Here is a 15167-nt window from a genome sequence, read left to right as displayed (position 1 = left end):
GGGCCAGTACAGCATCCCAGAGCAAGCCAGTGTCTGGAAGTCAAGTACAGAAGGACTGCCAAGAAGTTTCAGCAGGAGCAGCTATGAGAAAAGGAGGGGGGAAGAAAAAAAAGCAAATGAGGCACCACATTGCACCTTTCAAGAAAACTATGTGACAGAATGCTGCTGGCAGTCAAGTAAATTACTAGTGTCCTACAAAGGGCCTTGCACGGAAAGGGTGGGGAAATTAGCCAAATGAATTGAGTTTATGAGAGAATGTGAGGCCAGGAGGTGTAATGGCAATTATTCAATTATTTTCATTTGACTGATTAATACTTTCTAAAGACAGCGCTTATTTTGATTTGCAGTTGTATTTACAAGTGCTTGGGAAAAAATCTTAAGTATTTGTTACAAACCTATGTGTCTTGTCCCATTTTGAATTTCTGATCTAGTTATTTCTGTAACTAATGATTTACAAAAAACTGAGGGATAACATACATCCTAAAGTGCATACAAGTGCATGAAACATGTACAGGTCGATGGTTTTTTAACATATGTGTAAACCCGTGTAACTACTTTTCAGACCAAGATATACAATATAAAGGGAACCCAGATCTGATGAAGTCTCCCTTATGCTCCTCCAGTCTCTCTAATCCTCCAGAAGTAAACCAATATTCTGACTCATATAAACATTCATTAGCTTTCTTACGAAAATTTTCAAATGAAACAAAAGAAAACTCTGACGAACATTTAACTGTAAACTGCTTTAGTGTAAACTTACCAACTGTATTCAGGAAGTATAAATGTCAAACATTTGGCGCCAAAATCCTGATGCAAATTTTTAAGCCTTTCCTCTCCAAAGTCCCGCCCCATTTTGTACACCACGCCCTCGGTTCATTCTTCCTGCAAAACGGCTCCGGGGCAAAGCAGAAAGAAGGAAGAGAAGGTTTTCGTCATGCGCACTAGGGGCGCTCCCTTTTTCTTTCCTCAACCAATCCACTAGTATCCAGCTTTGTCCTGCGCATTGCGCGTCCTCAAGGCGGGCGCGCGCGCGAGCCCTGCCGCGCTCATGCGCACAAACTGATCAGCGGGCGCGGGCGGAAGTGAGGAGCTGCTGCGCGGAGGTGGGGGCCGCCTCGCTCGTTGTGGGTGGGCGAAACGGCTGACATGGCGCCCTCCGGGAGTCTCCGGATCCCGGTGGCAGTGCTGCTACTGTTGCTTTGGGGAGCTCCCTGGGCCCACGGGAAGCGGAGCGACGTGCGCATCATCACGGACGAAAACTGGAGAGAGTTGCTGGAAGGAGAGTGGATGATAGAATTGTGAGTGGGGGGCTGTGGTCTTGGGGCCCCTCGGTGGGCTGAGGTCCTAGATCCAAGTCTGGACGCCCCGGTATCATCCTCATTCCTCTCATGCGGATCCCAGGCTGCCCGGGACTGCGACTCTGAGTTGTGGGGCGGGAGCCCCCCGACTCCTCGAGATTTCCTGACTCCTGTTGGGATCCTCCACCGCCTTGGTCTTATTCTCTCCTCGTTTCTTACCGGGGAATGCTCTTAAATTTCCCCTAAAGTGTGCATCCTAGTTTGATTGCTAGGGCTGAGGTGCGCCTGTGAGGTTACGTTCAGCTTTGAATTCTTTCAACTTTTCCTGGCCTTGGGGTTGAGGGAGGTGGGTCTTTCTACTTCCTATACAATTATTTATTTGAGAATGAGTCTTCAGAGACTCACAGACTTATTTCACCAAACTCTACAAAAGAGGGAAATTAACTGAAGTCTCCTCTCCTTTTCTCTAATTACCCTTAAAAAGTAGTCCACTTAGAATGTTACAGTTGGAAACTTTTATTTAAAATTTTATTTTATGAATTAGGCATATTTTAAATGCCAAATAAATTCAACTTGGGTTATTTTTTAAAAATCCTCTTTTTTTGGTTGTTGTTGCTTTTCTCTGCCCACATCTCATTTTTTCCTTTCGGTGTGTGTTTTTGCGACGTACTGAATGTTACGGGTTGTTACTCTTACGTTTCCTAAGTGGTATTGCAAAACACGCTGTTTGAATAAAGTCATGTCTGTGCTAATTCCATTATAATAATGTCCCTTTTGTATCGGTAGATAATAAACTATTTGCGTTTGTTCTTGTCGCTAAATTGGTGGTGGCAGTATTACTGATATTAGTGGTATTAGTGATGTTAGTAGAAAACACCCATTTTGAGTGTTAACTGGTGATGGACAGGGAAGCGTGGCCTGTTGCAGTCCATGGGGCCGGGAAGAGTGGGACATGACCGAGTGACTGAACCAAACTGAAACACTTCTAAGCACTTACATACATTATCATATTAAATTCTTTACAGATTCTATGAGATAGGTCTTATTTCCTGGATTTTACATATGCGAGACATAGCTTTAATTAATATGTTCAGGTATTGCCATAGTGGCTGTCTCCAGAAACTAACACAGTGTACACATGCAAAGGTTATTAGAACAACCCTTTTCCTTAACAAGATTCAGGTGGGTGTTTTCCCTGTATGGTTGGGTTGCCAGTTAAGGAGGAAGGTGGAGGTGGACAGCTCCAAGGGAGAACCCAGAAGGCCAGATCAATAACTCCAGTCATAAAATCAAACAAGGCATAGAACATTAGGGGAAATGTTTATATAGTATGCATATAGTTTGTAACTCAGCGAAACAATTTTCAGAAAGTGTTGAAGATGCAGGGGTGAGGAAATAGAACCAGGGACAGCATTTGGTTTTCATTGTCCTCAGTAACTTGTTTTAGATTGTGCCTATAAAATACTCAACGATTTCATAAATAATGTGTTGAGCAATCGTGATTATGAATTCATATGCAAATTACAATCCAGTATTACTCGAGATTTTTTTTATCAATATAAAAAAAATTGATCCAACTAATCAATATAGCAGTCAAAAGTGAAATATTAGGGAATTTGAATTAGAGCATGTATGAAATTAAGAATACATATACCATAGTATTTTTTCCCTTAGCTTACTGAATATGAAGTTAAACCTTATAAAAAGCACCTAAGAAACAAAAGAAACTTGAAAAGGGTCTAGTATTTCTAATAATAGGCTGCTTCTATTACAAGTTAGTTATCTACGTTAAATCTATTTTAATCAGGAATTGTGTTACAGAGATACTTTGATTGTAATTCAATTTATTGTTGTGGACTTTGGCTTTTGTGTGTGGTACTAGTCTTTTTCCACAATGCCGATTACTTTTAGAAGTTTTATTTTCATAAAATAAGTCAAGAAAACAGAAAATGAAGTACAGAAACTGTATTACGTTTAACAGGTATACATTTTATTCTACCTGGTTCCATTAAAAAAAAACCGCGGTAAATTATGAGATAATATACAGTATGGGAAAAGTTGAAAGATTCAGGGCCTTTCAAGGGAATACCAGAAGAGTAATTAAAATGCTTAGTATGCTTGGCCACAGATTTGAAAACCCGAGGTTGACCAAGGTCTGGCCAAAGAATTTCATTTGGCCTGCCTAGTGTTTGTGTCTGGGTTAAGTTTTGGGGTAGCATTTTTGCATAAAAACGAGGATTTTCAGCTCCTTTTAAATTAGAATAGCCTGCAGTCCTGGGCCAGCTTCCCTGGGGCCAGCTGTTCCCCTGACAGTCAAACTGGGTAGTGTTTCCCTCTCTAAAATGAGGCATGCGTGTCCTATTCACCACAGCACTGGGTGCTTCCTTTTTTTCATATTGGCCCTTTGCATTTGTGACTCTTGCACATAAAATTATTAAAACTGATGCACCCCAAATTCGGCTTTGAGCTTTCTGGCCCCATTATATAGAGAAATCCAAAGGTTTTTAAAGAGCTGTTTTGCACATAAAAAAGTCCCCTTGTGTCTTAAGAACTTATTCCCAGAATTACTTTTCTGTGATTAGCATTATCAATTCATAGTTCTTGATTTCCAGAGTGTTAGATTCATACTTAAAACCTTTTTGTCTTCACAAAGTTAAACCACTTTGCTATCTTGTTTTTAAAAGATGTTCTTTACAAATTATACATTTTAGAATTTTTATCCCTAAATGCTTATATTAGAGTGTTCTAACTTTTCTTTTTAAACTGTATTTCTTAGTTATGCTCCATGGTGTCCTGCTTGTCAGAATCTTCAACCAGAATGGGAAAGTTTTGCCGAATGGGGAGAAGATCTTGAGGTTAATGTTGCAAAAGTTGATGTCACAGAGCAGCCAGGTAGTTTAAGTCTCTGGTTCATTTTGCAGGCTGGGATGTGTGTTGATCCTGTTTTCCGCATTACATGGTCTTAATTCTGCCTTTCACTGGGTTTTATGAACAGCTGGTTAAGCTGATTTACCCACCTCCTTAATGAGGGTTCAGTGTGAAGTGTGTTCCCTAGTTGTGTATGGCAGCTTAATTCTTTTCTGTATTTCTGTAAGGGAACTTGGAGGCATCTCCCTCCCCTCACTGTTCCCCATGTAACTTCCTCTCATCTTTTTTCCTTAGCATCCCAGGCCCCAGACAAGTATGTAAGACATCTGTGAGAAGCCATAGAACCTTATGGCTCAAGTGGACATTGGTCACCCCAGTATTTACATATGTACCAAGCTTAGAATAAGGAGCATGTGGTTGAAGTTCTTTGTAGAGTCCAGGTCACGTTCCCTGACAAATTATCTAAGTCTCTGCAGTTGGGTTCCAAATTTAATCCGTTAATAATGATTTGAAGATATGGGCTCTTAATTACAGAGCCCTTATGGTTGTGGCCTCCTGACTTGGCTCCCTGGACAGGTGTCAAGCCCTGCGCTTACGTGATGCTTATTACCTGTTCTTGGCCACGGTAAACTTGGATTCTTGGCTCTGCCCCTATCCCAAATGGGAATAATCTCTAGTATTTGGTGAGCACTCATTACTCTTACAGGTACTGCTCCAAGTGTTTTGCATTTATTTTGTAGTCCTTACACAACCTTGTGGGATAGATAGTATCCCAGTTTTACAGATGTGAAAGCTGAGCCATAGATTGGTGTTCATCATTTTCATGTTTAACACATGGTTAATGTTAGCTGATATTGTTACTGCCCACCTTTTGAAAGAGTCAGTTCCGTTTTTAACAATACTTTAGAAACTCTGTGCTTGTTTTTTGATTATCAAATGCAATTTCCTTTGGTTTTAGACATAAGACTACAGTTATATCGTGCTGTCCCATGACTCATGCTAGTAATCTTAGGGTGGTATGATTGACCAAATGTTTATATGTATATATGTTCACAAATGTCTTCAATATTCAGATTTTATGTACTTTTAAATTAATATATAGTCTTTTTTTTAAGTTGCTTTAAGTATGTAAATGAAATTTCTTTCATTGTTTGTGTTATACAGATAAACTCTTTTTAGGTCTAATTTCATATTCTTTGCCTTTTAGTATTTAAATAATAGCGTCAACCTTTAAGTAGTAAAAGATCGGCTCATGTAAAACCTGTATGTTCTTTCTTGTATTTAGTTCTAATCTTTCTCATTTGTAGGACTAAGTGGACGATTTATCATAACTGCTCTTCCTACTATTTATCAGTAAGTATTTGAAGATTCTGTGGTTATGAGGGATGCATCATAACATAATCAGAACAGTAGCCTCTAGCCTTGATCATGTGTAAAGAGCATTATATTCAGTAAGTTTATTAGAAGGTTTGTTTTGCTTAGTGCTATCTTAGGTGCCTTTAGCTGGATGAATGAGGTATGAAATAATCCCTGATCTCCGGGATTTCTAATTGCCTTAGAAAATGACGTGCACGAGAAATAGTGGCATAAGTGATCATGAGCCCAGAGTTGTGGTAAGTACTGCAGGAAATTTGGTAAGGGGGAAAATCACTGCACTGGACTGGTTCCTGAGAATATGGAGATTAAACTCAACCTCGGAAGTAGAATTATTAGGAGTGCAGAGTTAAGTGTTCCATCGGAGGATTGTCTCATAAACAGTCATAAGTAGGAGCATGGAATGTCTACACATTAGCTCAGAAAGTGCTCTAGCTCAGCCTTGGGAACAGTGGTGGGTGAAACAGTTAAGTTAGAATAAACACCATTATGTAGTCTTCAGTGTAGGCTCTTTAGTTTGTCTTTATCTTCTAAATTAGCCATAAGAAATCTCTGTATCTGCCCTGAACCTTAAGCTGATGTGTTGACTGCCAGGAGGCACTTGTCTCCTGAAACAAGAATTCAGCGATTCTGTGTGTATCTTGACATTCCTTGTCTTTTCTTTCATGTTCATATGTTTCCCCTTTTTATTTCCCCTTTGTATCTGTTTAAATTCATGTTCCCTATAAGTGCTTCTCACCCTTTTCATGCAGTCCTGTTCTCCACATGCCCCTTATTAGTCTCCCAGCTTTTTCAACACTCCCTGAAATTTTCTAGAATTTCCTGCCCTTTTCTTTTAATCTTATTGTTTATCATGCCCATTCCCCTAAGTTTTGCCTGTTGAAATCGTACTTATCCTTCAAAACTAGCTCAAATGCCATTTTCTCCAAAAATCTTTGGTTTTTTGAGTGGGAGCTAACCTGTAATTTTTTGGATGGATAAAGGGTCCTGTAATCTTACTGTAAGTAGTGGGGAGTTTTTGCCTGTAAGTGATCAAAATAGAAGTGTTAAGTAAGTAGGCCTAGACTGGCAATATTACTTAAGGTAGATTGGAAATGATGAAGATACGGGAACAGGGAGAGCACTTATGATCCTACGGCAGAGCTCCATACGTTGGAGAGGAGGAGGAGGTGGGTGTCAGGAAGCAGACTGTAAAATAGAATCACTGCACTGCACCAGATGCCTCCAGTGACTTAAAGCTTGATGGCTGAGATGATGTGATTGTGATCGAAAAGACCAGAAAAATGCCTCAAATTGTTCACTTCTAGTTTAATAGTAGCTAATAAATAATAAATGTTAGACACTATTCTAACCACTTTTTTGTGAGGTCGTCTTTTTAATGTGTGTATTGTGGCTTAAAAGTAATTTTCTGATATGTATCTACATACCGAATTTCTTTTTCTCCTCAGTTTTTTACTGAGATGTAATTGATGTAATTACACTGAGATGTACTGCTGAGCCACCAGAGATTACAAGAATCTGCCTGCCAGTACAGGAGATGAGGGTTTGTTCCCTGGTTTGGGAAGATCCCCTGGAGGAGGAAATGGCAACCCACTCCAGTGTTCTTGCCTGGGAAATCCCATGGATGAAGGAGCCTGGCAGGCTGCAGTCCATGGGGTTGCAAAAGTTGAATACAACCTGGTGACTAAACGACAACAAATTGACGTGTAACTATTAATATAACTAAATTAATATAACTAAAACTTATTCTACAGTTTTATTGTTTAGAAGAATATAATAAAGTCTGAAAGCTTATGACTGTTCAAAAATATAACCTCAGTGGTTAATGAAATACGGGGCTAAGATGTTAAGGGTAGGTAATTAGTGTAATTTGCTACTTGTGTATTGCTCATTGCTGATTTTGAGTACAGGATTGATCGTAAAATGAGATTATAGAAATAGCAAAACAAGGTTTATGTATTCAGTGCTAATATTTGCTTCTGATCTTCATTAGTTGTAAAGATGGTGAATTTAGGCGATATCAGGGTCCAAGAACTAAGAAGGACTTCATAAACTTTATAAGTGACAAAGAGTGGAAAAGTATTGAACCCGTGTCATCATGGTTTGGTCCAGGTTCTATTTTGTAAGTATAAAGGGTTTTTCTCTTTATTTCAGAATTAAGTGGATCATGTATTTCATGTAAATCATTTATATTTCGTTTTATTTCTAGGACTGTTACAGTATGTTCAGATTTACTCTGTGATATTTTTAGTTTAGACTTATCTTCTAAGTCCAACAGATAGTGTGGTCCTTTTTTAAGGTAGAGAGAGGCATTCTATAGAATTGAGCTGAAAGTCTTGTTAGGAATATTTTAGCTCTGTAAATATGGTCATTTGTATCATCAAAATAATTCCTCTAGAAGTGACATAATGGGTAAAGCTATCATTCGAGCTTAATATTGAATGAGAAGCCTCAACCATATACTGACTTGTGCAACTTTTAGATTTCTCTCCTTGTTTTAATGTGACTGAATTATTCCACCTGTTGTAACTTTTTTGTGTGAATAGTATGGATGAGCATTGTCTATGGGGCAGTAAGGATTGGGCATAGCAAGAAGGTTTTTTGTTACTTTCTTGGGGAGCAGGGCCTCACAGGTCATTTGAGAGACCTCTGGGAATATTGAGTTTTTCTGAGGCCATCGTGGACTCATCCTAGTCCAGCTAAGTTATCTCTTCCTGTCCTCTTACCAGTTGTGTCTTTGGAGGATGGAGAATTGGAAATACCAGTATATAAGAGAATGCTCTGGATTCTGGGAGTGCAGGAAAGTTTATCCCTAAACAGTGTTTTAAAATAGAAGTTTATCTGTAGGACCTTTTCCTTATATTTCTGAATTGAACTGTTAGAATTCACCCACTGAACCACCATGCCCACCAAACCAAGTAAGGGACCTAATGTTCCTGATAGAATCTAATTAGCACAGGCTGCAGTGAGCCTGCACGGTGATTTATGTTTTGGTTCCTTGTTCCTGTTCCCATTTTGTGTTTTAAACAACAGAAGCAACATGATTAAAGTACTTTTCTCTGTTGGAGTGAAAATGTAACTGATTTTATTTGAAATCTCGTGTTATAAATGATTCTTGCTCTTTCTGATGGAAGAAGTGGGGGTTGCTTGGAAGTCTCTGGTGACTCCTCAGGGCAGCAGTTCATACCTTTCTTGTTAGACTGAATAAAGGGTACTCCTAGGGTTGGCTTGGCAGGGGCACGCGCCCCCCCACCCTCTGAGACTGGTGATTGGATTAGGTCATTCTGAGTACAGGTGCTCTGGCTTATGTGTGAATTAGTATGTGTTGGTGGGTGCCACTTATGCTAGAGAGAACCCACAAACCTAATTTTGGGAGCATACCTTTTTTCTGACTGCCTGTCAAAACTACTTGGGTTTAATTATGTGAAAATAGTTATTTTTACTTCTGTGGTGACTTATTTCTTAGGTAATTATTTTGTTGTTATTAAACTGTATCAAACTAATACTATTGTAAGTTCTATTTAATTTTAATATGAAAGGAGGGTAATTCTTAGGTGAGAAGGATCGACTCAGCAAGTGCTCCCAGTCTTCCTTCAGGCTCCCTTCCTTACGTGTTCTTTGGAGGATTTTAAGGGTGAATAAGAGTTTCCATTTGCTTATAGTGTGCCTAACATCAAACTAGCTGGTTCCATAGAGCTCAACCCGTATTCACAGTACATTGGGTTAAAGGCAAAACAACAGGAGAAAAGGAAAAAAGATCAAGCGTTTTGTTTGAGGATATTACATACTGGCAAAAATTCTGAAACTGTTGATTTTCGCTAGTAAGCCTTAGGGGCCTGAAATCACTGTTGTTTCACTAATCTTGAGTAATATCACCAATAAAATCTGTTGTGTTAGAAATTATAGAGTCAAAACTAGAAAATGTAGATAATATACACGTCTTCTACTTCAGAGCTGTGTATATGACTTGGTTTTTCTTTTTATTTTAGGATGAGTAGTATGTCAGCACTCTTTCAGCTCTCTATGTGGATCAGGGTAAGGGCTCAAATTTATTTCTATTTTAAACATTTTGACACTGTCAACTTTTTTAAGAAATGGCTATGACTTTTAGTTTATTTTTTGTTCTTTTGATTTTAGACTTGCCATAACTATTTTATTGAAGACCTTGGATTACCGATTTGGGGATCATATACAGTGTTTGCTTTAGCAACTCTGCTTTCAGGACTGTTATTAGGACTTGTAAGTTCTTCATTTTTGGAGTACTAGGAAGAAAAATATTTTAGAATTTTGTGATTTAATATAATTGCTCTAGCTTTTTATTATACATTCAGATTCTTATGTTTATTTTTGCAGTTCATGATATTTGTGGCGGATTGTCTGTGTCCTTCAAAAAGGCGCAGACCCCAGCCATACCCTTCCAGTAAGTATATTTTTTAATTTTTTTGTTTACTGTAATCCCATTCATTTCTGGGATAATAAACACACTCACACACATAACAGGTTGCTTTTCTAACTAGGGTTTCTAAATTCAGAGTAGTGTCAGAAGAGAGACACATATTTCATGTAAGAATGACATGGCAGCCCAGTGCATTTAGGAACATAATAGTCATTATTTTGGCTTTTATAGTGTGGAGAATTTTAACACTGCATGTACCTTAACAGATATTTGATAACCATTGACCTGATGTCAATTTGTTTGAAAATTCCATAATGTTCAGGGATCCATTTGAGTATATTTGGGTCCAAAAAAGTTGAGTATATTCCAGTCTTGAAGTCATCTCATTGGTATAGTGACCACATTTGAGGCTTTTTCTTTGTATATGAGTCAAGTTTTTCTGTTAGGATATTGGGAAAAGCAATTCCTGTCACTGCTTTAGGAGTCTCATTAGCTGTGTATTTTACTACAAGATGGGAATTAGAATATTCACTGCTATTTGTCTTAATATAATTTTACCTACCTATCATTTATTTTTAATTTTGAAAATTATGCTGTTATGAAGGCCTTCTTACTGTCTATAAAGAACTTCCACTTTGTGTCATCCCGTTTGCTTTTCAGCAGCTCTTTAAAGTAGACTGCATAAGTGATACTCTTCCCATTTTGTGATTGAGTAAACTAAAGCTCCGAGAGATGAACTGTGTTTCCAGGTTTACGCAAAAATGAGAGCTGAGAGTAGGACCTAAATTGAACTCTTAGCCTGATATTTCTATTGTGCTGCCTTCGTGACTTAGGACTTACTGAGGTCAAAACTTCTGAAATGAAATAGAGCAAGTGCAAAGTCAGAGAGAACTGAGCAATTTAGAAACATTTCAGTGAAGATGGCAGTTAAGTATTCATTGTTGAAGAACTGATAGGGTTTTAAAAAATTTCTTAGATAGTTGCATCGATATCAAAAGTTGCATGCATGGAGGGGAGGGAATAATTTTATCCACCAAGGGACACTGATCTGTCGGAAAAGTGTAATAAGCGCAGATTACTTATTGGACAGTTAAGTCAGCAAATGTATGTTTTTTTATATTTTTTGCTTAGAAAACCTTAAACCTAACAACAGATTTGTCTTAGGTAATCTGTTACACTGCTGATGTTAATCCATACTTTAATGTGATATTGCCCCTTCTATACCAGGCTTCTGGATTTGAGTTGTTTTCCATTTTGTGTTTTTGGCTTAGATTTTAAGTTGCTGGGAAAAGACCCAACTAAGTCTAATTTGAAGCAAAATAGGAATTTATTGGTTCATGTAGTGAGGAAGCCAGAGGACAAAGTTGACTAAATCCTGGGGCTCAAATGTTTCTGAATTGCTCAGTTCTCTATGACTTTGTGCTTGTTCCATTTGGGGCTCTTTTTAGTCCTGAGCATAGAATAACTACAGAAAGCTGTAGCTCATAATTCCAGAGTAAGAAGGAAATATACTTCTCCCTATACTCACCTATCTTTTGAAAAAATTCTGGTGTACTCTGTGTAGAGTACTTGTGTAGAGGGCTCACTTTTTTTTTTTTTAAACTGTAAATCAGAATTTCTCAGCATTGGCTCTGTTGGTCTTTTGAGCTGGTTAATTCTTGTGACAAGCTCTCTTTTGTACATTATTGAATCTTTAGCATCATCCCCCTGGTTGCCCCAGCACTGCCCCTATCACTTGTAGCAATCAGAAATATCTCCAGACGTTGCCAAGTGTTCCAGCAGAATCACCCCTGGTGGAGAAGCACTGCTCTCAGCTGTTGTTTGTACTCAACTACAGCTGCGTGGGATGGGGCGTAGGGAAGGAGTTAACCCAGTAGAAAGAGATATGCCAGACAGATCAAACAACAGATTGTCCACTGTATGGGAATTCCTGTGGTCTCTTCTACCTTATCCCCCTTTTCTTCCTGCTCCGTTCTGTATTGCCTAGAATTAGGGACGGTCTTGGACCACTGAACAGAGAAAAGCTCATTAGCCAGAGTCTGTGTTCTGTATCTCTGTAACATGGTATGTTCTAAGTGTTCTAAGTTTAAGTTAACTTGCAATAGTTCCTATTAAAACTGGGGTGGGGGGGGATAGTGTGCGTATGTACATACTAAAAAAGTGATTGAGCTATATACTTAAGATAGGTATATTATGTTGTTTGTAATTATGCCTCAGTAAAATTATATATATGGAGAGGAGGAGGCACATTTATGACTCCACTTAAAAAAGAATCATGTCTAGGAAAATAGCTTTCGTCTGATTCCTGTTTGCCTGGGAGCTGAAACAAGGGTACTATTGAAGTTTGTCTTAGTATCTTTATTAGCTAGAAGATTTAATAGTAAATGTAGTTTTATTTAATGCAGTCTATTTTCTTATAGGCATCCATATTCACAGCATTAATTCTGATTCATTAATTTCAGTTCAGTTCATGAATAGGTGGGTAATAAGAATGAATTCGGTAAGTAAAATGGACCTTCCAAACCAGTTATTTTTATAGTGTCCTGTGTTCTTGAATACAGCTTTTTCCTTTTGGAAATCCAAACATGATTGATAAATCATTGCCAAAGCAGTTTATGGGCATATGAATTGTATCTTGATTGTATTAGAATACATCAACAACAAAACACTTCTGGTTGTTATCTTTAAGGAAAATTACTACCAGAATCTTCCCAACCTTTGAAAAAAGTGGAGGAAGAACAAGAGGCTGATGTAGAAGATGTTTCAGAAGAGGAATCTGAAAGCAAAGAAGGAGCAAACAAAGACTTTGCACAGAATGCTGTAAGACAACGTTCTGTGGGTCCTTCACTGGCCACAGATAAATCCTAGTTAATTTTTACAAGTATTTTCATATGATATTGGCAGAAACAGAAGATCGAGCATTTGTTTTGGTTTGAAGTGAACTGTGACTTGCTTGTACATTGCAAGGTTCAGCCTGGATTGTCATTAGGTTGAACATTCTACCTTTGGAAAATAAACGTAGCACTGTGAAAAAATAGGATTTGAAAACAGTATGGTGGTTCAAACAGTTCTTTATTTTTGGAAAATCTGGTGCCAAGCAATAAGATTTCTGTATGTTTGTTTCATAATAACTTTCAAGTCTGAGTTGAAAAATTACATTTCCCAAGTATTGCATTATTGAGGTATTTAAGGAGATTACTTTAGAGAAGAAGATTTCTCATTTGATATAATTTTTGTCAGTTTCACTGTGTGAAGAGAACATATTTCCCATTAATGGGAACTTTGCCCATTGTCTCAAGAAATGTGTATTTCAGTAACAACTCTGAAACCCTTTATCTCCTTTAAAGTCCAAAATTTATTCATACTTTTAGATTATGCGACTAATAAAAACTACCTTACTTTAATTACAGTTTTCTACCCATGATAATACAGGATATGTTTAGAAAGTTTATAAAGGTTGGTTGCCTTTTTTGTTCTCCTGTGTTCAGTGTATGATTTGTATTTTTCTTACCATGGGTTACATTTTTTATTTTCCAAATTGGATAATTTCCTAGAAATGTCTTTCATGTTTTAATAAATTGTTTCAAACTGAAGTTTACTGAAGAATACTTAAAGTGAAGAGCCATCTGATAACTTAAAATTTTGGCTACTTGTTTCAGATTTTACATCATTTTTGTTGAACCTATACTTGAACTTCTTTTTTTTGGATGTGAAGGCAAACATTCCTGATTTTTATTTGATTTTGTGGAAAAGCCTTGGTATTTTCTATTTTGAAAATTCACAGAAGCTTAATATGATATAAAGTTAGTATTCTACTCAGGAAAAAGCATCTTACAGTGTGTGTTTTCAGTGTATATTTGTCCTCATCCAAAAAGTTCTTAGTTGATTGTACAAAGTCAACGTATGTTAGATGATTTAAACTCATAAAGTTTTATGTTTTTGAAAAGACAAACTGTATTCTCTACTTTCTATTGTGGTATTTCACAGATGGGTATCAGCAAGATGGGACGTTTAATATATTTTTTACTCCTTAAATAAGAGAATAGTTTTCACCTTACAGCAAGAGGAAGTGGGTGGAGTTGTGGGGCAGCAGTAAAGAAATGTATTAGCTGCAGTAAAAGGAAAAAACATAGATACTCTGAATGGATCACTTCTCTGTTATGGTAATAGACAATTTCTATAATGTCCCCTTTAAAGGCCTCTTCTTTAGAATATTAAATATTCTACCACTGAAGAGTTTGGATGTGTAATAATTTTGTGATGCTTTAGAAAAATCTAAGCACAAAATAAACTTTTCTAAGTACTTCACTGAAGCTGAAGGCAAGTGTGATTTCTAATTGATGCTTAATTAATACTTAATATTTAAATATTTAATTGATGCTTAATATGTATTTAACAGTGTTCAAGTGAATAGTGGTGTCACTGTATACATACTTGATACATGTAATCAAAAGGCTAGAGTCATATATATCTCTGTTATCTGAGATGATCAAGAAATGCTGCTCATTAATTAAGCATTCTATTTTTCTAGTCTTATACATCATATATTTTTAAGTATTTAAGTGATTAAAAAATGTAGTATGTACACAAAGTTACAGGTAGACTGAACATGTAAACTTGATATTTCAGAAAAGATATGTATCTTGTATTTCTTCAGGATTGTCACTGTAGATACCTGAATAGTCCATTTTCTCTCACACCAGAGGCTTACTTACAGAAACTATGGGGATCATTTTACATTTAACAGACCCCCTTTTGTTTCTGCATTGGTTTAAAAGGACTCCACATGGCAACTTAGCTCCAGATCATCTCACGAGTGAATAAGATGCAGGATCAGCATCCTGGGGAACCCTACTTCCCTCCCTACCCCAGGCATTCAGCTCCATCATTGAAGTATTGAAATCTGATCACTAGAAAATACAGCATTTACTATGTACTGCCTAAATACTTAAATGAGTGAGACGGACAAAAGTTTAATGATTCCATAGGTAACATTTTTCATTCATTGAGTATTGGAGTGGTGCTATTTTTCTGTGATTATTTAATCTACTGCAGTATGTGATAGCTGAGCCTTATATGTGATTCAGTTGAAGGCTCAGAGAACTGGCAGAAATAGGTAAAATTTGAATCTACAAGATTTCAAGTGCTGTGCTTTTCTTCAGTGTGAGTACTGCACGTCTAGCAATTTATATATGAAAATACAATTTAGAATTTTACTCCTATCAGAATAT

General features: G+C 37.3%; 1 protein-coding gene and 1 long non-coding RNA gene across 2 annotated transcripts in view; one reads left to right on the top strand and one right to left on the bottom strand.

Annotated features, from left to right (window-relative positions):
* LOC147364619 (uncharacterized) overlaps positions 1-1078 on the bottom strand; it is a 58588-nt gene extending 57510 nt beyond the window's left edge. Inside the window, exon 1 of the long non-coding RNA XR_015134767.1 lies at positions 761-1078. This is a non-coding gene — a long non-coding RNA (uncharacterized LOC147364619). The remainder of the gene's footprint in view (positions 1-760) is intronic.
* On the top strand, positions 1073-14249 carry TMX1 (thioredoxin related transmembrane protein 1). The gene is made up of 8 exons (XM_086321538.1): positions 1073-1298; positions 4075-4190; positions 5474-5519; positions 7534-7662; positions 9530-9575; positions 9678-9779; positions 9894-9960; positions 12626-14249. The coding sequence occupies exons 1-8, from the start codon at positions 1147-1149 to the stop codon at positions 12802-12804; spliced, it is 837 nt and encodes a 278-aa protein (XP_086177664.1). The 5' UTR covers positions 1073-1146; the 3' UTR covers positions 12805-14249.
* The last annotated feature ends 918 nt before the right edge of the window (positions 14250-15167 follow it).

The sequence above is a fragment of the Bos grunniens genome, chromosome 10 (assembly GCF_055505025.1).
Source record: "Bos grunniens cultivar Pamir isolate PY7600 chromosome 10, Bosgru_T2T1.0, whole genome shotgun sequence".
Classification (NCBI taxonomy): Eukaryota; Metazoa; Chordata; class Mammalia; order Artiodactyla; family Bovidae; genus Bos; species Bos grunniens.
Note: the sequence above shows the minus strand (reverse complement) of the source record. Positions and strands in the feature narration are given on the sequence as shown.

Bases quoted from the DNA above. Each gene is read 5' to 3' on its own strand.
- TMX1 (XM_086321538.1), top strand. From the start codon at position 1,147: ATGGCGCCCTCCGGGAGTCTCCGGATCCCGGTGGCAGTGCTGCTACTG. The intron at 1,299-4,074 runs GTGAGTGGGGGG...TGTATTTCTTAG, and splicing joins GGAGAGTGGATGATAGAATT to TTATGCTCCATGGTGTCCTG. The intron at 4,191-5,473 runs GTAGTTTAAGTC...TCTCATTTGTAG, and splicing joins TGATGTCACAGAGCAGCCAG to GACTAAGTGGACGATTTATC.